At 51.1% G+C, this 22,410-nt stretch overlaps 1 protein-coding gene across 2 annotated transcripts in view; it reads left to right on the top strand.

Annotated features, from left to right (window-relative positions):
• Positions 1 to 22,410, top strand: part of EFR3B (EFR3 homolog B) — a 149,942-nt gene that overhangs the window by 3,361 nt on the left and 124,171 nt on the right. The window contains exon 1 of one of the 2 annotated variants that reach the window (XM_075126300.1): positions 19,490 to 19,739. The exons of the other annotated variant lie outside the window; for it this stretch is intronic. Within the exon in view, the coding sequence (XP_074982401.1) occupies positions 19,700 to 19,739 (40 nt within the window). The 5' untranslated portion in view covers positions 19,490 to 19,699. Of the gene's footprint in view, positions 1 to 19,489; positions 19,740 to 22,410 lie in introns of those variants that run through there. 2 annotated transcript variants of the gene reach the window in all.

Here is a 22,410-nt window from a genome sequence, read left to right as displayed (position 1 = left end):
TTTTATTGTTCTTCTCTGGACTTTCTCCAATTTGTCCACATCTTTCCTGAAATGCAACACCCAGAACTGGACACAATACTCCATTTAAAGTATAATCAGCGCAGAGTAGAGCGGAAGAATTACTTCTTGTGTCTTGATTACAACACTCCTGCTAATACATCCCAGAATAATGTTTGCTTTTTTGGCAACAGTGTGACACTGTTGACTCATATTTAGCTTGTGATCCACTATGACCCCAAGATCAACCAGGATCGGGGCCCTGTCGTGGTAAGTGATGTGCGTATGCATATGTTGTAGGTAGATCTGCTTCCTGCTGAGGTGCAGAAGCTGTGGAACTCCTTGCCAGAAGATGTTGGGAAGGCCAAGGCTATAACAGGGTTCAAAAACGAAATAGATAAATTCGTGGAGGATAGGTCCATCAATGGCTATTAGTCAGGATGGGCAGGGATGGTGTCCCTAGCCTCTGTTTGCTAGAAGCTGGTAATGGGTGACATGGGATGGATCACTTGATGATTCCCTGTTCTGTTCATTCCCTCCGGGGCACCTGGCATTGGCCACTGTCGGAGGACAGGACACTGGGTTAGACGGACCATTGGTCTGACCCAATATGGCCGTTCTTGTGTTCTTAAGCTTGGTCAGAAGGGAGGCTCCTGCAGCATGTTCTAAATGCCATCACTCTTTGGGTCATTCTGATCTCTCCAGCAGCTCGCTCTGCAGCTGAGCCCCCCCCGCCCCAAGAGTACTTTGTCTCAGGCTCTCACACGCTTTGTCCTAGACTTTGTGAGCTGCACTGTTGCTGAAGAGAGCAGCTGCCATGGGAGGAGATGTGGTTGCTGGAGTAGCTGTTGATAGCTTTGAAAGTTTGGACCAAGGGCTTAAATTAGCAACAGAAGAGGACTGGGAAGGGGACACATTGGTGATGCACTGAAGGAGGCCCAGCATGCTGAGGAGGTCGGACATTATATTCTGCATAAGTTGCATCCTCTGGGTTGCTTCCACCTTTAGCCCCAGACAGAGTTATCACAATCCAGCTAGGAGGTGATAACAAACAAAAGGCGCACTGGGACCAAGTCCTCCTCCAGGAAGAACAAGCTGGCGATAGAAGAAAGCATTTTTCTCCACTGTCTCTCCCCAGGCATGGAGACTGACTGCAGGGGTGTGGGGCAGGTGTCTTCGATGGTGGAGAGGCTTGTGTCTTCCCAACCAGCATCGCCTTAGCCTTGCTCAGTCCTGCAGTTTCTGTGGGGAAAAATCTGAAAAGTCAGGACAGCTGTGTGACAAGCAGGAGGAGTGGCTGTCTTCTTACACTCCTGACCGTGTTGATGCAGCTGCTGTTATGAGCAGCAGATAAGACGCAGTTATACAAATCACAAACACCCCGTGGATCTGGGACTAGAACCTTGGCCATTGTTTCCAACGCACAGGCCTCTGACACTTGAATCAAAGAAGATCTCCCCTAACTGCTCCTCGTAGTAGGTCAGTTATCCTGTCTGTGAGCTAGCCATTGCCAGTCAACATTATGTACATGTGTAAGGGGACTGTTGCCCCCTTACTAACATTCAGTGTGGGTGTTTTAGTTACTAGCTCCCAGTAGTAAAAAGGGGGAAGGGTCAATGGGGACTCAGGACCGTGAGACTGACAGCCCCCAGGAACAGTGGGGAGAGGCCAATGCTCCAGATCAGCCTGAATGACAGGGCGGGCAGGCTAATCAGGGAGTCAGGAGGCCAGGGAGGTCCCGTCCTCCGTGTGAGCTGGACTTGCCTGGGTCAGACAGAGTGGGGCTGAGCTAAGGAGAAAGCAGGGCCCCAAGCTGAGCTGGGGAGCTGAGCTGGGCCAGATCCAGAGGGACCAGAAAAGCAGCCCCGAGAGAGCAGACCTGTCCTGGGAGCAGAGCTGCAGCAACCAGAGCCAGAGGGGCCAAAGAAGCAGCCCAGGGAGCGGGAGGCAGAGCAGCAGAGACCGAGTGGTGGAGCTGGGGCTGGAGCAGTCCGGAGCTGGGTGCGGTGAGCAGCTGGGGAGACCGAGGGGGACCCTGGGCAGCGGGCCCAGCACAGGGAGACGCCTCAGCCAAGCGGCTCTGCAGGCCAGGCTTGGATCGTAACCCCGACAGGGCTGGGGGCGACACTGGGTAGACGGGTCCTACCACTTAGAGCCTGTGAGCATGTGGCCACCACCAGAGCAAGCGTCCAACCCACAGCATCCCTACAGCACAGCCAGGGCCTGAGAAGAAGGCCTGGGACTTACAAGGAGCAGACTGTGAACTGCCCTGACGTTCCAGAGACACTGTTTGTGATGTTCCCTGCCACAGAGTGGGGTGATGTGTTTCCTTTAACCTTTCCCATTATTCCTTATTCGTTTTAAAATTAATTGTTGATTAAATAACTTGCATTTGCTTTAACTTGTATGTAATGGTCAGTGGGTCAGAGAAGTGCCCAGAGCAGAGAGAGTACCCCGGAGTGGGGACACCCTATCCCCTGTCCTAGGTGACCACAGCAGGGTTGGGGGTCCAGCCCCCCAGGAATCCTGGGCCCAGCCTTGTTGGGGTTACGAGGACTCTGCCAGACAGGAGAGTGGAAGGGGAGTCCTCAAGGGCAGGGAGGCCACTGGGTAAAGGAAGTGGGAGCGAGGATCCTTTAGCTAGCCCACTACACTGGGGTAGTGCAGAAGCCAGGAAAGTTCCCCACAATAGCGGGACTGTTCCCCCGCTTACACATGCATGCCACTGCATTACAGTACATGCTTGTGTAACATACTGTTTCAAATTACACTAGTTAAGGAATTGTATTTAGGCTTGACAGAATTTGATTTTTTAAAATAATTTTGATGGATCGTATCAATGCTTACTTTAAGCATATTCTTCCAATTTGATTGATTTAAATTTTCACAGTTCCAAGAAATGATGGGGAGGTGGAAACAGATACTAATGATTTAATGACTGTAGATGTTGAGATTTTAAAAGTTTAACCTTCATAACAGTTACACACAAAGTTACACCAAATGTCAAAATATACAAAATAAATGTCCTTAAATCAAACTCTGAGTTCTCAAACAGCATTTTTCTTTCTTTGCCTGTCTGTAAGTTTCAGTCATTATCAAGGGAAATGTTTTTTGTTGCTGTGTATGGTGAAATCGATGTTTAGTGACATTTACCAATAAAAATCTAATTGAAGCCCAACTACGGCACTGAACTATGTGGTGTGCATGTTCCCACTGCTGGATGGAACCACTCAGCTGTGTCTCATAGGCCCTGTAATGTTTGAGCCTAAGCTTTTTAAAGCAGGAGGATCTGAGTTCTGTTGCTGTGAAGTTCCTGGGTCTGAAGTGTCATGGAGTGGACTTAGAGACTTGGGAGACACTTTTTAGTGAGTGGCTTGGCCCAGAACTAGGACTCGGGAGCTCGTGGGATCTAATCCCAGCCCTGCCACTGATTTGTGGGTTTGGACATGTCTGTTTCGTCTTCCTTTGTTGTGTAAAATGGGGAGTAATGCTCAGCTCCGAGGGTGCCAGGAGGCTCAATTAGCTGCTCTGTCTCTGAGAAGTCTGTGCTGGTTGGTTTGTGGTAGGTGGAACGCGCAAAGAACCTCAATTGTGTAATTCTCTGGGCTGCAGCACTCAGGCCTTCGGGCTGCTCATCGGAGAAGCATTTGGATTAATTACTGCAGAATCCCAGGAATCCTAAAGAACTGTCTTGGCTGAGGTGGGGTGGGGGACCAGCTCTCACTCCCTAGAAAATGCCTCGTACAGGTGGTGCAATTCATAGCACCTGACAGCTAAACTCCTGCCACTTGCCTTCTTGAGGCAGAGGTGTTCTGAACTGGAAGTTTGGGTGTGAATGATGGGTGTCTGGAGCCTTATAACTCGATTGATCCAGGCAGGTGGGACTGCCTGCCATGGCTAACAAGTCCATGTAGGACAAGGGAACTCCGACTTCCAACCAGGAACATCAGGTCTGGCCAGATGGTGTGAAAAGTTTTGCCAATCACACAGGCTCTGTGGGCCTTCGTTTTTCAACCAGACGCAGGGTACGTTGGCCAGAGAATACAAGGTCTAGTAGTCCCGGGGCAAAGAAAGATCCTGAAAGAGGTAGTTTGAGATGCTGAAGGAGAACATGAAGAAGGTTGGAGTCAGCTTGGAAGATGCACTCGACAGGAATGCTTGGAGACAAAGAACAAGCGCCCCCAACCCCGACTAAAACGGGACAAGGAGAAGGTGAAGAAGACGGCAGAAGCACACAGCAGCAGCTGTCCCGGAGCATCAGATAGGTGCGGGGAGGGATGCCACCTTCACCCCCTGCCCCCTGCCAATCCCTTTGGGTAAATAATGCTGCTGACCACATATCTGCCAATGCTGCTGTATGTTAGAGCCATCCAAGATGAGGGATGTGGGCCTGTCTCAGAAGGGCAGAGAGTCAGTCCTAGAATGATGGCACTATCATCCTTGGGAACATGGTACCAAGCGAATAAATATCGTAAAGGTAGGGGCCTTGCTGGCTTATCCATCCCTCTGTAAAACACGGTGAGCACCAGTAGCCCAAAATCATAGTCCAGTAAACATCACTGCTCAGTACATTGTGCTTGTTTGTAAAAGCACTTTACGAGCCTCCTGTATGAATGAATCACTCCTTCATTATGTCCCATTGTGTGCTACTCCTGTTTTACTGAGGGGAAAACAACTTCTCTGTGCTGTCATGAGACACCCTGAATTATACCCAGGCCAAATAAAGAAACACGGTAGCTTTATATTGTCTATATAATCATTATGCTAGCGAGCCCTCCAGACCGCCTATGCCATAAGGAAATCCCTGGAGAGATACAGACTTCCACTACAGCTATTGGACTGTATAATTGGACACGTTTTACTCCATGGCCGTGAAGTCTGGGGCCCAGCTTTGACAGACAGTATCTAAATCCCAGTAGAAACACTCTATCTATAGTTCTGCAGACAGATTCTCCGTGTACACGGGCGCTCCAGCACCCAAGGTTACAGTGCAGAGCCGGGTCGGTTTTCCCCCTGCCAGTCAGCACGCAGCGAAGAAGACTCTTCTGCTGGGGCCTAAACCAAAACCACTCCAGCCATTGCACCGTCCGGCAGGCTCAAAAATGAAACCCACATGGCGGCGGGCGCTCCTGCTTGTGCATTACTGGGTGGGGCTGGGCCCGGCTTTGCGGGGGAGCCTCAGCTGCTGCTGTCCACTGTGGTGACCTGAGCACGGGAGCTTGGTACCAGCTGCTGGGGCTGCTGTATTTCATGGTGCGAGGGGACGCTGCATGCTGGGCTCCCACGGCACCGCACGGAGAGACACGGGAGCGTGGGCTTCACCGGGGCTGCCAAACAGCTGGCTCCCCTGACTGCTGGGGGGTGAGGAGGAGGAGGAAGGCAGGAGTCAGGGGGGCTGCTTGCCAGGGCCCATCCTGGTTCATTAAGTTAAATGCACAAGCCTCGCTGCCTGACCATGGCTCCCACCCATACAGCTGGCCCTGTTTGGGGGGGCAACAACCCCACTGCTCAACTATACCTATGCCTGGGCCCCCCCTCCCCTCGCCAGCTCTGCTAACACCCCTCAATCCTGACCCACAACCCGCTCCCACCCACAGTTCTACCGATATCCCTCACGCCTGACCCACGGGGCCCCTGCTGTTCCGTCGTGGCTTTCCCCAGGGCAGATACAGGTAAACACAGAAAATTTATGCCCAAGTGTGCGGTGGTGTTTGATGTGGACACATGAGGGCCTGGAATGAGACCCATCAAACTCATTCTCCTTAGAGGCCTGCATTAGAATTTAACCTAGCGTCTGTGGGACTGAGCAGCTAACTGAACCCATTGAAATCCTGTCCCACGCAGCTTTAGAGCATCCCTCCGGCAGCTGCCCTCTATGTTCCTGGTAGAGCTCCCTGTGTCTCTTGTGTCCAGTCCTGCAGCAGCAATCTGCTACCTTCCCCAGACAGCGTTTCCTCTTGGTAGCTAATGGTGGGGAGACGTTGGGATTGCCTTTAATCAGCAGGACAAAACAACCCCCTTGTTACAATGTGATGCCATGTCACCACTTTTCCCTCTCTCTCCCATGCCGTGCTGAGATGTCAGCACAGGGTGTGTCATAGTTTCCCATCACAACTCAGGCCCAAGATAAATGTGTGGCTTTAATCGCCCTACAGGCTAGGCTTGCTGGTCATGTTGTAATTAACTGGCTAATGTGTTTGTGTGCCACTCTGCTTTAGTGGCCAGAGGCTTCTGCAAGATTATTACATCAGCTGGTTAATGGTGATTATGCTGCAGTTCAAGTGGTAGGCGGGTGTTCTGGACTGTGGGGTACTGGGTTTTATTCCTTGATGGGGCATGTACGCCATGTATCTGACAGCTGTGATATCTGGCTCTGGGCAGCTGCAAGCTCACTTATGAGGCAGATCCATAAACAGTAGAACTATCCCATGAGTTCCAGGACCGTTGGTACTTGTCCTTCATAAACATGTCTGCATGTTGTGATTAAAATTATCACTAAATCAAACTAAGAAGGGATCAGCTCTTGTTAATATCCTGGCCCTTGGCAAATTTGTCCCCTTGATTTCACAGTTATGTAAGACATTATCATTTCATGTGCAGACAGATTGCATTTCATGGTGGCACTAATTCCGCATGCCCTGATTATGCCACAGTATCTTGCAGCTGCTAGGAGAGCTTTTTCCCCCTGATGCTCTGTAGTTGCTCTGAGCACACCGCTCCCTGGCTTATCAGATGTCTGCTTCTATCTCCTCATGTCAGGACTTTTCAATCATCCAGTGCCTACGGTGCAGGACCTGAAATGGGAACAACGCAAGGTGTTAGCAGCTTGTCTCTGTATTCAGGCTAATTATGTTCTAAACAGACATCTGTGTTGCCCACTGACGTGCTGTTCAAAGCTGATGGGTACAGGCACATTCAGGAATTGGGTTTCTCAGTGAGCCGCAGATTTCAGAGTTAGCATTTCATCTGGAGAACAGTGAAGCTCTGGTGGGCAGTGCAGGCTTATTTCATTTCTTTCTGCATCAGCATGCCCATCAAACCATTCTAGTGGGAAGACGTTATTACTGTAATTGACATTTTATAGCAACTGGGTAAGACTAACTTAGGCTGTTACACATTGCAGGGCACATCCGTTGTGTGACGGTGAATATACATGTCTTCGGTTATGAGGAGTGACTTGCCGTGCCAAATTACAGAAGTGGGATCCTCTCTAGTAATATTTTACTTTTAGATCTTTCATCTTACAGCACCACTGACATGCAACAACCTCTGGGGTGGAGGGTGGCACTGAGTACAGGGCGACAGGTGTTGGGAGAGTGGCTTTCTTTTCACCCTGGACACTAGGACAAATTCTCACTTATACAAAAAATGCCAAAGGGTCTCTTACAGATACGGAAACCAAGGCACACAATTGCCCACGAACAAAACCTTATGTTTTTTAGGTCATATACACACTGTAAACAATCACTCTTTATATTAAAGCTCCATTGCAAAAAGTTTAAAAAGGGTTGATAAATGACGGCTAGATGTTATAAGCATGTTAGATGGTTATAAGCATATCAGTAAGAAGGTGTTATCGATGCAACCTATTGACATGCTGGACTGTATAACAGAGGATTCACCATGTATTGAAACATCTACTAATCTGCAGCTACTGGAAATGGAACTTACAAACAAAGTGTGATCCTGTCAACTCTGCATGGAACCGGATTTATGCAGCAGGTCTCGGAGTCCCAGTAACCTAGACACTCAACGCACCTCATTCCTCAGGCGTTTGTCTCAGGTTGCTGTCTAACGGTGTAGAATATTTGGGGGTGAACAGCAAGCAGATTCTGAGACAGAGAAGGAAACGAAAACCAGAGACAGTGCTGGGGGGGCGTAGTAACAGGGTTATATGAATGTGTAGCAAGATCATTTAAAACAGATCAAACGTTCTGTGTTAATGCTCCAGAGCTGGGACTGTCTCTTACTTTGTGTTTATACAGAGACCAGCTTGATGGGACCTTGATTCTGACAAGGGCCCCTGGGTTAAAACAGACGTTAATGAGTTCCCATGCAAGTTCCCTAGAGAAGTATAGAGAGGGAGCGTTATCTAGTAGTTAGAGCAGCGGGGCTGGGAATTACAAGACTTGGTTTCTATTCCAAGCACTGCACTCTCTGAACAACCTCTCTGAGCCTCAGTAAAATGGGACTAATGCTACTTACTCACCTTTTGGAAAGTCGTTGGAGATCGCGGGAGGAACAGTACCCATAGGTAAAGTATTATCGCTATATAGACAAGATGCCCAGTGGCATGGGACATTGTTCTTCTTCGTGAATGTACTGTCTGACCTACACTTTTGCATGAATCATCTGCTCAGGCTGTCCTATCGTGACTCAAAGTGGGATTGTTAAATGAGTCTCTGTCAGTCCAGCTCTGTTCATATCCTGGGTCTTTTCAGTCAGTAATGTCAGGTGTGGGACACTTTGGTTACTGGGTTATTTTGTAATAGAATTTCATGAGCTCGTCTCCACCTTGTTAGAAGAATGCGAGACGGTTATCAGTGAATCACATTTCTGGAGCTGTGACCTGTGATCCATCTAGTCCAGTAGCTTCTCCCTGGTGGTGGCTGGTGCCAGATGATAGAGGAAGGTGTAAAAATCCCCTAATAGACAATTCCACAATGACATGTGTAACTCTAGCGCCCTTGTGGCCAAGTTGGAGTCTGCTCTGCAGGCAGCTCTGGCCAAGACAAGGCACGCGCAGGAACGCGGCAGGGAAAGTCCCTTCCACCCCAGGGGCACCTGTTCCAACCCTCCCGGAGTAACACACGCACCCTGGAATAGTACAGTGAATATAGGATAGGGAAATATTTATTTACATAGGGATGAATGGAGAAAAACAACAGGGGAGAAGATTGGGGAAGCGGTAAAACAGGGTTACATTCAACACGAGGCCCCATGGGCCCCGCAGTACCGCAATGCAAAAGGGCAGACACCAAGCAATGGGTCTACACTCAGACTTCAGGAGTCCTGGGCAGAGTTCCAGTCCGGCAGCAAGTCTTGGGTGCTCCTGGCCAATAAACTTCCTCCAACAAACCCCTCCAGTGCCCTTAGTCTCTGTGTTGCAGTTTCCTGCCAAAGGGGAATAATGGCACTTCCTTTGTCTCTTTAGACTGTAAGTTCTTTGGGGCAGAGACTGTCTCCCACCATGTTTGTACAGCACCTAGCACATTGGAGCCCTGATCTTGGTTGAGGACTACAGGTGCTACTGTCCATCCAAATAATAAAAACATTTCTGGGGGGGTATTTGATTTTTCCGCCCACCAGTGCTGAATCCAGCCCACCATGCAGGGTCCTAGAACCTGGGCTCCAGCCCGAGCCCAGAGGTTTACACAGCAATGAAGGAGCCCCGCAGCCTGAGCCCTGCGAGCCCGAGTCAGCTGGCATGGGCCAGCTGCTGATGTCTAGTTGGTGTGTAGACGTACCCTCCGAGTCAAGATGGCAGCTTCCTATTTGTTAAGTGTTCTCCTATAGAACTTCCATACTGCACTAATTTCCCTTTAAGGCCTGTTGCCCTTTATGGTGTCACGTTGATGGCTGCTCAGTAGACCAGGGATAACGAAATCCCCTCTCTAACAAGGATCTTTGTGTGGATCAAACTGAGCTGCTCTCGGTCCCTGAGAACTTCTCTGTTTTCCAGGGAAATCGAAGAAGCAAATTCATTCCAAAAATGTTTTAATTAAAAACTTAAAATCTCTTGAGGACAGAGTCTGAGTCATCAGCAACTGCATAATTAGAATTGAAGAGCCTGATTGAAAGCCGGGGCTTTGGCTGTTCTGGGAGAGTCCGGAACAAAGGGGTTAGGGGATCAGAACTTCTGCATTCTAGTCCCAGTTCTGCTGGATGACCCTGGTCAAGTCACGTTGCTGCTCTGTGCCTCAGTTTCCCCACCTGGAAAATGAGGATAACACTGAACTACCTCAGACAGGTGTAAGTAACTGGCAGCTCACCAGTGAATAATGCCTGTAAAGCACTTTGAGAGCCTTGGACAGCAGGTGCTTTAGAAGCACCAAGTTTGCATGTTTGAGCATTGAAAATGTTAAAAATATGGGGTCTGATTCTACTCTTGGGTGTATATTGGGAGTCATTCCATTGAAATCAGTTGGATTACACTGGTGTAAGTGAAAGGGAACTGGGTATAGGGGCGCTCCCTGCAATGGAACGGTTCAGAGAGATAAAGGGAGACAATGGCCTTTTCCAGAGTGTCATGTGAGTGGGGAGAGCATCCGTAGGGATTTCCCGAGCAGCTGCTCTTCTGGGGTGGTGGGGAGCCCAGAAACCCTGCGGCAACTCAGAGGAAGCTTAGCAGCTGCGGTGATTGTGACTGTTCCCCATCGGTCCCTGCTCGCTCTTGCCTCGCTGTGTGGGTTCAGCAGCTGGAGGGTGGGGTGGGGGGGAGTTCATTCATCCCCACGCAGGACAGCATTGGAGACGCTGAACAGTCAGCGGCCCTGATTCTTCTGGTGGGACTCCACTCAGAGTTACTTGTGAGGTGCACCCGTGTGACTGACAGGAGAATCAGGACTCGAATGTCATTGCATGCTGCCCTGGCACTGACTGCAGACCAGCAAGAGGACTAGAGAGCTAAAAAGCATGAGTCTCTACCGTTTGAGCTGAAGGAGCAATTCCATGAGCTAGCCGTTGTAGTAGACTTTTATCCTCTTACATGGATTAGCCACTAGCGGGGGATAAAGACTTATACACCGCATGCGTTGGGGTTACCTTTGCCGCACATAGATTCATTACAAAACGGCCAGGGGGAATGGATAAAGCGGAGAAATGTGGAGGCCTGAGGCATGATAACTGGAGCTGTGCTCGCCAAGCCCAATGCGCAGGCCTGGTAATGGGGGTGATGAACCTGCCCAGGGTTTGTGAAACCCACTGGTGAATGAGTGTTACAGGTCCCCTTCTGTGAGGGTCTGCAGAGGATACAAGTTATTGTGGTTCCAAGCTATTGGAGCCTGATTCTGTAGCTCATGCTGTTACCTCTGGAGGTCCGGGTTCAAGCCCTGGTGCGTCAGCCTAGTGGGAGGTCATCTAGGGTTGCCAGGCATCCGGTTGTCAAAACGGGACCCCGGCAGCTCCGGTCAGCACCGCTGACTGGGCTGTTAAAAGTCTGGTCGGCAGTACAGTGGTGCTAAGGCAGGCTCCCTGCCTGCCCTTGCTCCATGCGGCTCCTGGAAGCTGCCGGCATGTCCGGCTCCTAGGCATAGGAGCGGCCACTGGGACTGTGTGCGCTGCCCCTGTCCTGAGTGCCGGCTCCACGGCTCCCATTGGCTGGGAACCACGGCCAATGGGAGCTGCGGGGTCAGCACCCGCGGCTGTGGGCAGCATGCAGAGCCCCCTGGCCCCTCTGCCTAGGAACGGACATGCCAGTTGCTTTCAGGAGCCTCCTGAGGTAAGCACCGCCCGGCTGGAGCCGACACCCTGAACCTCCTCCCGCACCCCAGCCCCCTCCCACAGCCAAACTCCCCCCCAGAACCCACAACCCATACCCCCTCCTGCACCCCAACCCCCTGCCCCAGCCCTGAGCCCCCTTCCACGCCCCATCCCCTCGTCCCTGGCCCCACCCCAGAGCCTACAACCCCAGCTGGAGCCCTCACCCCCTCCTGCACCCCAAACTCCTCATCCTCAGCCCCCAGCCAGAGCCCTCATCCCTTCCCATACCCCAACCCCCAGCCCTGAGCCCTCTCTTGAACCCCTCATCTTCAGCCCCATCCCAGAGCTCACACCCTCTCCTGCACCCCAACCCCCTACCCCAGCCCAGAGACCCTTCCCATACCCTGAACCCCACGTCCCACCCCTCACCCTGGAGCCTGCACCACCATCCTCACCCCCCCCCAAATCCCAACCCTCTGCCCCAGCCTGGTGAAAGTGAGTGAGGATGAGGGAGAGCGAGCGACGGGGGGGGGGGGGGGGAGGAATTGAGTGAGCAGGGGGCGGGGCCTCGGAGAAGGGGCGGGGCAAGAGTGTTTGGTTTTGCGCGATTCAAAAGTTGGCAACCCTAAGGTCATCGCATTTGTTCGGTGCTTTCCAATGCAGCAATGGCCTTTGGGTTGTGTGGGGGAAATGGAAGCTGGCGAGCTCCTGCGAAATGGAGCCCGTTCGGGTCAGGGCCCCTTTCAGCAGAGCCACTCTCCATCTGCTTTCTATCCTGTGCCTCTGTGTCTTTAAAAACTCATCTCCAAGCCCCTGGGGGTTTCACCTCCTGAGTCCAGAGGATTAGGCACACCCAAGGGCAAACCTCTGTGAATGTTAATAAGCTAGGTGCTAGGCCAAGCAGGGTCCAAGCATGCTCAGAGGGGCCATCATGATTTGCTTACTAAAGGCAATCACAGCTGGCTGATGGGATTAGGTTTGTTTTTTTTAATCATTCCTTCTCGGTCCCGCCATCCATTATTTGTAAGGCTGCAGAGCTGGATGCCTCTCAGTGTAAGGTCACTAAATGCTGTTCTAAGCTTCCGGGCTGCTGCGTGTGTTTCGATCCCATAGGAGGTGTGCTTGTATTCGGAGTCAAACAGGTCAGTCTGGGAAGATGGGGGTTGGGTGTGTAAATTAAATGAGATGCGAACGGGATGACATGACTGTTCTATCTCCCATCACTCTTCAGAAAGAGCAGATGTTTTTGCCCCACGTTTCCTCTCTGTTGCCTGCTGCTCAGTGACTGTCCTCCACTCCAGAAGTGGCCACGTTTCACCGGCGCTCACTTTGGGGTCCTCCAGGCACATTTCCTGCCCCTAGCTTGTCTAGAATGGCATGTTCTCTGTCTGGAGCCCATTGATGTGATCCCCTCGGTTCCCTTTGTGTAATTCCTCCCCAGAGATTCCTCCTGGGATCGGCTGGTTTCTGGCAGCGCCAGGGGCTTGACAGCTGCGTAAGTCTGACAGGCCGCAGCTCCTGGGAAGGAGCTCTGCTGTTAGACCCAATATGTGTTTAACTCTGACCCATCAAAGCAGGGTGGGCGGCCACTGACAGGTGACTTCAATAGTTTAAAGGGAAAAATGTGTATATATATATATATATAGAGAGAGAGAGAGAGAGATTTCTCTAAAGCAGCTGTAACCCTCTCCTCCCCAGCCCCTGCCTGGGCACGTCTGCTGCCATCTGCCCCTTGGAGACGATGCAGCTTTTCATGCTTCTTTCCACTCACTGGCATTCAAAGCAGAGCCCAGAAATAGCTCACCAGGAATGTGGATGGCTGTGGTGAGCAAAGCAAAAATGCAGAGCCCCTGGTAGCTCGCTCCCATCCCTCCCACTGCCAGCTGGTCACTGTATTTGCCCCGTGGTGCCCCCTGTTATTTCCTTCTGCCCTCTTCTCCATGGATATAGAGGGCCCTCTGGAAGTGGAGCCCATGTGCCCAAGGTGGATGCCCCTAGTACATGCAGCCTAGCTCCTTAGGGTGCTGGCTGTGTGGCTGAGCATTGCTGGGTGCATAGGCCAGGGGGCTCTCCTGGTGGGGAGAATTCCTCCTTCTCTGTGAGGTAGGGAAATGACTGTCCTAATTATAGAGGGATAAACTGAGACCAGTGATTGTTCGTATTACAGTTCTGTCTTCAGTCCCCCACTGTGATCAGGGCCGCATCGTGCTAGGTGCTGTCTGTGACATAACAGCCCATCCCTGCCCTGAAGCCAGACAATGAGCGGGGGGTGGGGGTGGGGGGCAAGCAGAGTTCCCATTTTACAGATGGGTAATTGAGACCGAAAGGGATCATTAAGTGATGTGCCCCAGGAGATCAGAGACGGAATCTGGTTCTCTTAGGCTTGATCAAATGCCTTAACCACAGGAGCATCCTTCTAACTTACTGACTTGCTCATGTTCATGCCACAAGTAGCTGTCTTAGCTGGGACTTGAACCATCACCTGTGCCTCCTAGCCCTGTAGTGCTGCTCCAGATGGGGTGGTTCTCCTCTCACGTCTGCCTCGTTTGCCCCACTGATGGGAGTGGGGTCACTCCTGACTTTCACTGCCTGAAGAGCTGGCTCGGTCCGATCTCCGACATGTTGGCTGTGTCTATCGGTGTGGCTGCAGCTTCACTGCTGCAGTGCCCGAGACTAGCTAGATGAAAGCTGTGCAAGCTGCAATCACAGCCTGGGGTTGCAGCACAGACACAGGCTGTGGAGAGGAGCCCATCCTGGATGTTACAAGTTGCTTACTCGGCTCCCAGGTCCATTAGGGGCTTGGAACACTGAGCACACGGAAGAGAGAACAGCCAAGCAGCTATTGGGATGAAAATAATCCCCTTGCTCTCTAGCCAGGGCGGAGGCTGGAATCTGACTCATCCCAGTACCTCCGGTGCTGTCATCTTCCCCGGAGCAGCTCCCAGCACAGCATGCCAGGTGTCTGGTGTTGCTGTCTCGGCTAATTAAACACGCTCCCCAGCCCTGCGTAGAAGCGAAGCAGCAGTCGGGGGTTAAAGCTCCCTCGCCCACAGCTTGCACCTCTCCCTGTGGGGTAGTGCTGAGGGGGACCTGTGAGGTTTGGTTTGTTTTACATTTTTTCCCCTGCTTGTCTCGTCACCTGGGAAATATCAGATAGTAAATCTCATCTGCCCTGTTTTGGCCAGTGAGATGGACTTCATTGAAGGGGTATAGGGTTGCTTTCAATCTTTAACAAAGAGCACTTTGCTCCCAACTGAGTGCCAGTTGCTTGAGTTCAATTTGGTGCTTAAGAAATGCCCCAGGATGAGCTGGCTTTTTAAAGAGATTTGAGGATCAGGCTTCCCTATGCCAGGTGCAGCCTGCTTTCCCAGGTGGAGGGACTGCCACCATGGGTCATGTGACTAGAAACCAGGCCTGCTCTGGGTAGGTTGAACACTCCCTAAATTCAGGGAGAGAGCTGGCTGCGAAGATGGCGAGGGGACAGGTCTCAAAACCTGCCAGGCAGAAGGCAAATAGACACCCCTGGTTCTCCCTGCTTCTGCAAATCACCTTTTCAAGAGGTAATTTCTCTTATTAGGTCTAAGTTTCTTGCCTCATTCTGCTGCCTGCACAGGAAGCCAATGGAGATGATTTGCCATGTTATGATCAGGCCCTCTTCCAACTCTGGGTGCTCACCACTTGCCCCGTCTTCCTCCACTTTAAGAACATAAGAATGGCCATACTGGGAAAGACCAAAGGTCCATCTAGCCCAGTATCCTGTCTGCCGACAGTGGCCAATGCCAGGTGCCCCAGACGGAATGAACAGAACAAGTGATCATCAAGCGATCCATCCCCGCTCACCCATTCCCAGCCTCTGGCAAACCAAGGCTAGGGACACCATCTGTGTCCACTTTACTCTTTGCTTGGCCTCTGTTTTGGAACAGTGACCAGTTCTGCTGTGATCTGGTGTGGAAAGAGATCAGCGAATGCAGCTCAAGGAGATCAATGGATAGGAGAAGCCTCTTCCACTTGCCTATGGGAAGGGATATGCTGCTCATTGCTTCGGAGGGTGGTGGGGGGAGAGTGAGAAAGGATGGCCTTGTGGGTTAAGATAATAGCCTGCAACATCCAGTGTAACCTTGGGCAAGTCACTTGATCTCCTGGTGCCTCTCGTTCCCATTTGTAAAATGGGAGTAATAAGCTATGCTTAATTTGTAATGAAAGAGGTGCCGGGGCTCAAGCAATGTTTTTACTTTCATAACTGATGCAGCAAGGCCAGTGGTGCCGAGGCTAGGAACTGCCAAGCCTAGAGGTGAGCCTCCCACAAGCTCTTGCTCAAATTAAGCACTGGTAATAAGACTTTCTTCCTGTCTTTCCCTTTGCCTGGTCTGGATTTTGTTTGGTTTGTTTAGCTTGCAAACTCTCTGGGGCAAGTGCTGTCTCTTCCTATGCGTATGTACAGGGCCTTGCCCAATGAGGCCTTGATCTACACTGTGTGTGCGCAAGGGACTGGACTAGATGACCTCTCGAGGTCCCTTTCAGTCCTATGATTCTATACTGTAATATGAATGACAAATAATCATGAGGTGCGTGTTTCTTTGAGGATGCTCTTTGTGGCCAAATCCTTCCTCATGAGGACGCTGCAAAGGAGGAGGCCTATTGCGGGTGCAGATTACCCCACGTCAGTCTAGCGTGGGGTTTCTTGCGCTTTCCTTGGAAGCAGCTGGTGCTGCCCACTGTGAGAGACAGGACCCGAGGCTAGATGGACCCTGGCTCTGCTCTGGTCTGGCAAGTCCTCTCTTCTTAAACAACAGGTTTCAGAGGAACAGCCGTGTTAGTCTGTATTCGCAAAAAGAAAAGGAGTACTTGTGGCACCTTAGAGACTAACCAATTTATTTGAGCATGAGCTTTCGTGAGCTACAGCTCACTTCATCAGATGTATACCGTGGAAACTGCAGCAGACTTTATATACACACAGAGAATATGAAACAATACCTCCTCCCACCCCACTGCTGGACAGTGGGGTGGGAGGAGGTATTGTTTCATATTCTCTGTGTGTATATAAAGTCTGCTGCAGTTTCCACGGTATACATCTGATGAAGTGAGCTGTAGCTCACGAAAGCTCATGCTCAAATAAATTGGTTAGTCTCGAAGGTGCCACAAGTACTCCTTTTCTTTTTTCTTAAACAACAGTGACCAGTCTAGACAGTGAATAAGTACCCAGGAAGGGACACCTTTTGGCATGTAGAAAGGACTCCTCTTTGTTCAGCCTGTGAATGTAGTGCTTAATTGGTGCCAGGGCTGAGCCCCGGCACCTCTGGGCCTGGCAGTTCCTCGCCCCGGCACCTCTGGGCCTGGCAGTTCCTCGCCCCGGCACCTCTGGGCCTGGCAGTTCCTAGTCCCGGCACCTCTGGGCCTGGCAGTTCCTAGTCCCGGCACCTCTGGGCTTGCTGCATCTGTTATGAATGTAAAAAAATTGCTTGAGCCCTGGCACCTCCTTGCTTACAAGTTAAGCACTGTCCAGAAGCAATGATTGGGAATGGAGGGGGAATAGCCTTGCGCTGAAAGGCAGATGGGCTGGATAATCCCATGCTGCTCTTCTGTCTCTAGCATCTATGAGCTCTAAATGCCGCAGGGCGGCAATGCAGGTGGAAGAGGGGGCCTAGCTGGCTCCCGGGATAGCTAATGGAGTGTGGAGCCTCCCACTTGTTAGACTGGCCCAGCTTGGTGATGAAGGTCAGAGTGCCGTTGGGTGGCCTGCGTCGAATGAGGCTGATGCAAATATCCACAGCACAAAACCACTGGAAGCTGCTTTGGTCCAAGGGCAGAATGGGCCGTGGAGACTGAACTGCCTTCACTGCCTTAGAGGTGAGCCCTCCAGGTCAGGGCTGAGGCCCACTGGCAGGGTGGGCTGGTGGAGTCTTGTCCTCCGGTTGTCAGTGTGCCCTGGATACACAGAGGGCTCAGGTCCCTGATGGGAAAACATTGGCTGAGAGCTGACGCTCGGGAAATGCCACAGGCACCCTCACGCTTGCTGGCCGTGGCCAGTTACCTGAGACGTTGAGCATGCTGCCCAGGAATTGCTTTCAAACAAAGTGACTCATTAAAGGGCAACGGTCACTGAGATTAGCCATTAAACCAGCCACGAGTCCTGAGAATTAGGCTCTATTTATTATTTCAGAGGGAAAAATCCCAGCGCGTGTGATTGGATCTGTAGGTGAGATCTGCTCCTGCTTTCCCATCTGCCCAGCTCACCAAACCCTGCTCCTGGCTCAGCCCTTCCCCAGCTGTTTTCTTCCCGCTTTGTGTAGCAAACAAGCCCATTCCGTCGCTCTCCTTGCCCGCTGGTGGGGAGGAGTGAGAATCTCCGCTTTGCTCAGTGCCTGCAAGGATTTTTAGCTTGCTGTTTGAAGAGGAGACCCGGTTCTGTGTTTGGCTCTGGCTTAAAGGTGACGTGACAAGGAAAATGGAGCTTGTGCCCTTTTTTTATTTGCTGCTTTTTGGTGGTCTGAAAAGAAACTTGGTAAAAATAATAAAATCTTGCTTGATTTGTTGTATTTTTACACTAGAAATCCAGGTTTCGCCTGCCCAGTGCGGGTATGGGAGGAGCGGAGAGCTGGTGCAATGGTGACACCAGAAGAGTTAGAGAGCGAAAGTGGAGCTATTAAGAGAAGGGATTTTAGTCAGATGATTTCAGACTTTGGTTTTGCTACCACCTGTTTAGATTCATAGATTCCAAGGCCAGACAGGACCACTGTGATCATCGAGTCTAACCCTCCTGTATAATAGGCCAGAGAACTTCCCGCAAATAATTCCTAGAGCTTTTAGACAGACATCCAATCTGGATCTGAAAATTTCTAGTTATGGAGAATCTACCACAGCCCGTGGTAAATAGTTCCAGTGGTTAATTACCCTCATTGTTAAAAATGTACACCTTATTTCCAGTCTGAATTTGTCTAGCTGCAGATTCCAGGCATTGGATCTTGATATGTCTTTGTCTGCTACACTGAAGAGCCATGACCAAATATTTGTCCTCATGTAGGTGCTAATAGATGGGGATCAAGTCACCCCTTTGCCCCCTCTAACTCTAATGTCAAAGGGAACTCGCAAGGAAAGTTCTAGCACCTTTGATTCATCACGTATCCTGCAGGAGTGCCTGGGGCGCATGCAAAGCCAGGGGGCTTAAACTGGCCATTCCTGACAGGTTAACCCGCCCCCCATCCTTTCGTTTAGCTCTTCTCAGGCCTGCTTTGTCCATCAGAAAGAAGCAATAAATAAATAAAAGGCCATGGGCCCGATTAGAAAAGATCCTTTTCAAGTGGGGCGGAAGCCCCTGGCCAGGCTTTTAAAAGGAAGCGGCCTGGGGATTCGGAGGCACCCAACCTGCAACGCTTGAAAAGACCCTGATTTCCAGAAGATGCGGAGCAGCCAAGGGGGGAATCCCAGCCCCTTTGCCATGGGAAGCGCGTGTAAGAGGCCAGGGGAGGCTAAGCCTTCCCCCAGAAGGCTGGCCAAGGGCCTTTACGGTGTCTCAGCTTTGGCCCCATCGGACGAGCTTGGCTGGCTGTAGCCAGGTGTGCGGTGCTGACAAACAGGGGCCGTTCCGCTCGAGCATTCCCAGCGGAATTTTAATGGCACCTTTAACCAATGAAACCTCCACCGGCTTCTCTCTGTCCTTGGGGAGGAATTGGAAGGTGGTTAGAAGGGAGGTTAGAAGAAGGATTTAGGGAGACAAATGGAGAGGAGATGGGAAGGGGAAGGAGAAGCCACAGAAAGTAGCTGGTAATTGTATACTGATGCCTTTCATAGCGTGAGGCAAGGCGAAATGAAAGGCTCTGGGGAGAGATCAAAAGAAAGTACAGAGAGAGAGAGAAAGAGAGAGAGAGAGAGAAAGAGCAAGAGAGAGAGAGAGAGAGAGAGAGAGAGAGAAAGAGCAAGTGAATGAGCCAGGGAGAGGGATGGATTCCTGATGAGCCAGAATTAGAGGGTTACAGAATCAGCTGAGAGGCAGCTGAAGAAATAAACAGTGGCTCTGGGAGGCAGGGAGCAAACAGACAGGCAGGAGGAGGGGGGGAAAAGCCAGAATAACAGGAGCCTTAAAGCCGAGAGCTGGGAAATTAGAGCAGTCAGGGGTGACTGTTTTTGCACAGGAGGCAAATTGGGATTTTTGGGGGGAGGCAGAGATTTGTGCGGGTGCAGTTTGCAGTGAGAGTCCTGGTCTCTGTGAAGGCAGGAGACGCAGCTCCTTCTCCTGCAGCTCTCTGCCCCAGCTGAAGGAGCATCCCCACATTGAAGTTGCCTGATGGATTGCAGAGCTGCTGTGGACCATCACGTTTGCAATGGTAATGTATTGTCTGGGCGCAGGGGAACACATGGGAGACAGGCTGGAAGTCAGGAGAGGAAGGATGGGCTGGTGGCTCAGGCTTCAGCCTGGGAGAACGGGGTTCTGTTCCTGGCTCTGCTGCAGACTCCCTGTGTGATCCCAGACAAGTCACCTAGGGGAGGGTTACTCTTAAAAAGCTGGTTTCAGAGTAGGAGCCATGTTAGTCTGTATCCGTAAAAAGGAAAGGAGGACTTGTGGCACCTTAGAGACTAACCCATTTATTTGAGCATAAGCTTTTGTGAGCTACAGCTCACTGCATCCGATGAAGCTGTAGCCCACGGACGCTCATGCTCAAATAAATGGGTCAGTCTCTAAGGTGCCACAAGTCCTCCTTTCCTTTTTACTTAAAAAGCTGTGCTGGAGCAGCTTTGTGGGGGAGCTTTTCCCATCCACACAGTGAATCCACCTCTGCCAGAGGCAGTGACTGGGAGAAGCTCTTCTGTCCGCAGTGGGGGGTAGGTTGGTGTATCTGCATCACTCAGGGGTGTGGATTTTTCACACCCCTGGGCAACGTAGTTATACTGATGTAAGTTTGTAGTGTAGACCTGAATCCAGTCTCTCTGTGCCTCAGTTTCCCATCTCTAAAATGGGAACAATAATCTCCCCTTTCTTTCACCCTTTGTCTTGTTTGTTTCGATCGTAAACTCTTCAGGGCAGGGGCTCGCGCTGAATGAAATGGCTGTGACTCCAACTTCCCTCTCCCAACCTGGCTTAACCCCAGAAGGAACAAACAAGATTTTCCATTGTTTCATGTCACCTTCTGCTGAATGGAGGGTAGGTTTATTAAGTGCTGAGGGAAGGTCTGACCCTGGAGCACGTGTGAGTGGCTATCTCCAGAGAAATGAAAGTGGTGTCTAATTTTAGTTTCGTTTTGGCAGCAGTGGCAGCTGTGTCAGGAAGCCTGGCTTCCTCCATGTGGCGTTGCAGGATTGAGCGTCCCACGGACTAGGTGGTTTGTATGCGGTTCACAAGCGGTGGCCGAATACTAGAATGGGTGCAGGCCACTGGATCTCAGACATCCGTGTTTGCAAAAAGAACAGGAGTCCTTGTGGCACCTTGGAGACTAACACATTTATTAGAGCATAAGCTTTTGTGGGCTACAGCCCACTTCATCGGGTGCATAGAATGGAACATATAGTAAAAAGATAGATATATACATACATACAGAGAAGTTGGAAGTTTCCATACAAACTGTAAGAGGCTAATTAGTTAAGATGAGCTATTATCAGCAGGAGAAAACACCTTTTGTCGTGATAATCAAGATGGCCCATTTAGACAGTTGGCAAGAAGGTGTGAGGATACTTTAACTTAGGGAAATGGATTCAATATGTGTAATGACCCAGCCACTCCCGGTCTCTATTCAAACCCAGTGTGTCATGGCAGACGCTATGTGGAAGCCCCCATGATAGAGCCCTTTCAGATTCCCCTCCCTGATTTGTGTTTTAACAAGCGAGCGTCTCCTTACAGGTTTAAATGTGGTTTCAAACGCTTTCCAGGGTTGGGATTGGGGTACCCCTCTGCAGTAGCAGAAATGGGTTTGCCTGCTACTGCCCTCTGCTGGGCAGAATGTCCGAAGGGCTTGTGTGTTCGCATGGCAGAGCAGTCTGTAGTTCACCAGGCAGCGGCCTGGGGCTTTGAGCTGTAGGATGGGAGTTCAATCTCTGAGGCTTGTAAATATCCTTTAGGCCACCAGCTGTTCTTGTGTATTAAGAGGCATTATGTCTAAGGGCAGGAAGATGATGAGACCCTGTCAATGTCAACAATGGAGAGGACTTATTCAGTGCGATCCATGGTTTTATGGCAGACATTGACCCCCTACTGACAAGGCAGCATGGAGGCCAGGTTCCACATGGCCCCAGAGCGAGCACTAGTCATTCTGATTTGCCTTATGTAGGATGCAGGTCTCCATGCTGATCGGTCACACCCACTGAGGTCAGTGGAGTTCCTCAGCATGTACGGGGGAGTCACAGTTTCAGCATCAGGCCCACAGAGTGGAAGGGAGCTGGTTAGGGACATTAAGCAAGTGGGTGGGGAGGCCTGAAACTGACCAGCTCCACCTTCCTTTAAATGTAATGTCCTGTGGTGAGAGGAGATGGGAGATGAGGGACAGGCAAGAAAACCATCACTTGATGGGGCAGAGCTGCACAGGGGGAAGGGTGTAATCGTACAGCCTGGTGTGTTAGAATACATGCATGCGGCAGCTGGATAAGCAATACAAAGGAGCCGCAGACTTTAGGGCAGGGATGTGAGGGCACTGGGAGGACTGCAAAAGTGTGTGTGGGGGGGCTGTGGGGGGGAAGCAACCAAAATGGGCCAAATGTGGGTGGTGCTGAGACCCCACGTGCCAAGTCACAACACCACACACTCCCAGCTGCCCCTCCGTCATCACAGCAGGGAAGGGGTTCTGCCATTGCATCACCCAGCTCTGGTCAGGGGACAAGGGGGAGCTGGGCCCCCTGGATCCCTCCTCCTTGCGCCCCTGCCAAGTTCAGGGCCTCAGAAGTGTGTGAAAGGGGCGGTGGTTGTTTGGTGCCATCCCCCATCTCCGGCGCCTGTGCCGGGATGCCAAAGAGCGCCCTAGAGGGATGGCACGAAACAAAGTGGCTATTGGCTTGCAATTTGATATGGCA

This window comes from Caretta caretta, chromosome 3, assembly GCF_965140235.1.
Source record: "Caretta caretta isolate rCarCar2 chromosome 3, rCarCar1.hap1, whole genome shotgun sequence".
In the NCBI taxonomy this organism is placed as follows: Eukaryota; Metazoa; Chordata; order Testudines; family Cheloniidae; genus Caretta; species Caretta caretta.
This window is presented reverse-complemented; position numbering and strand designations above follow the sequence as displayed.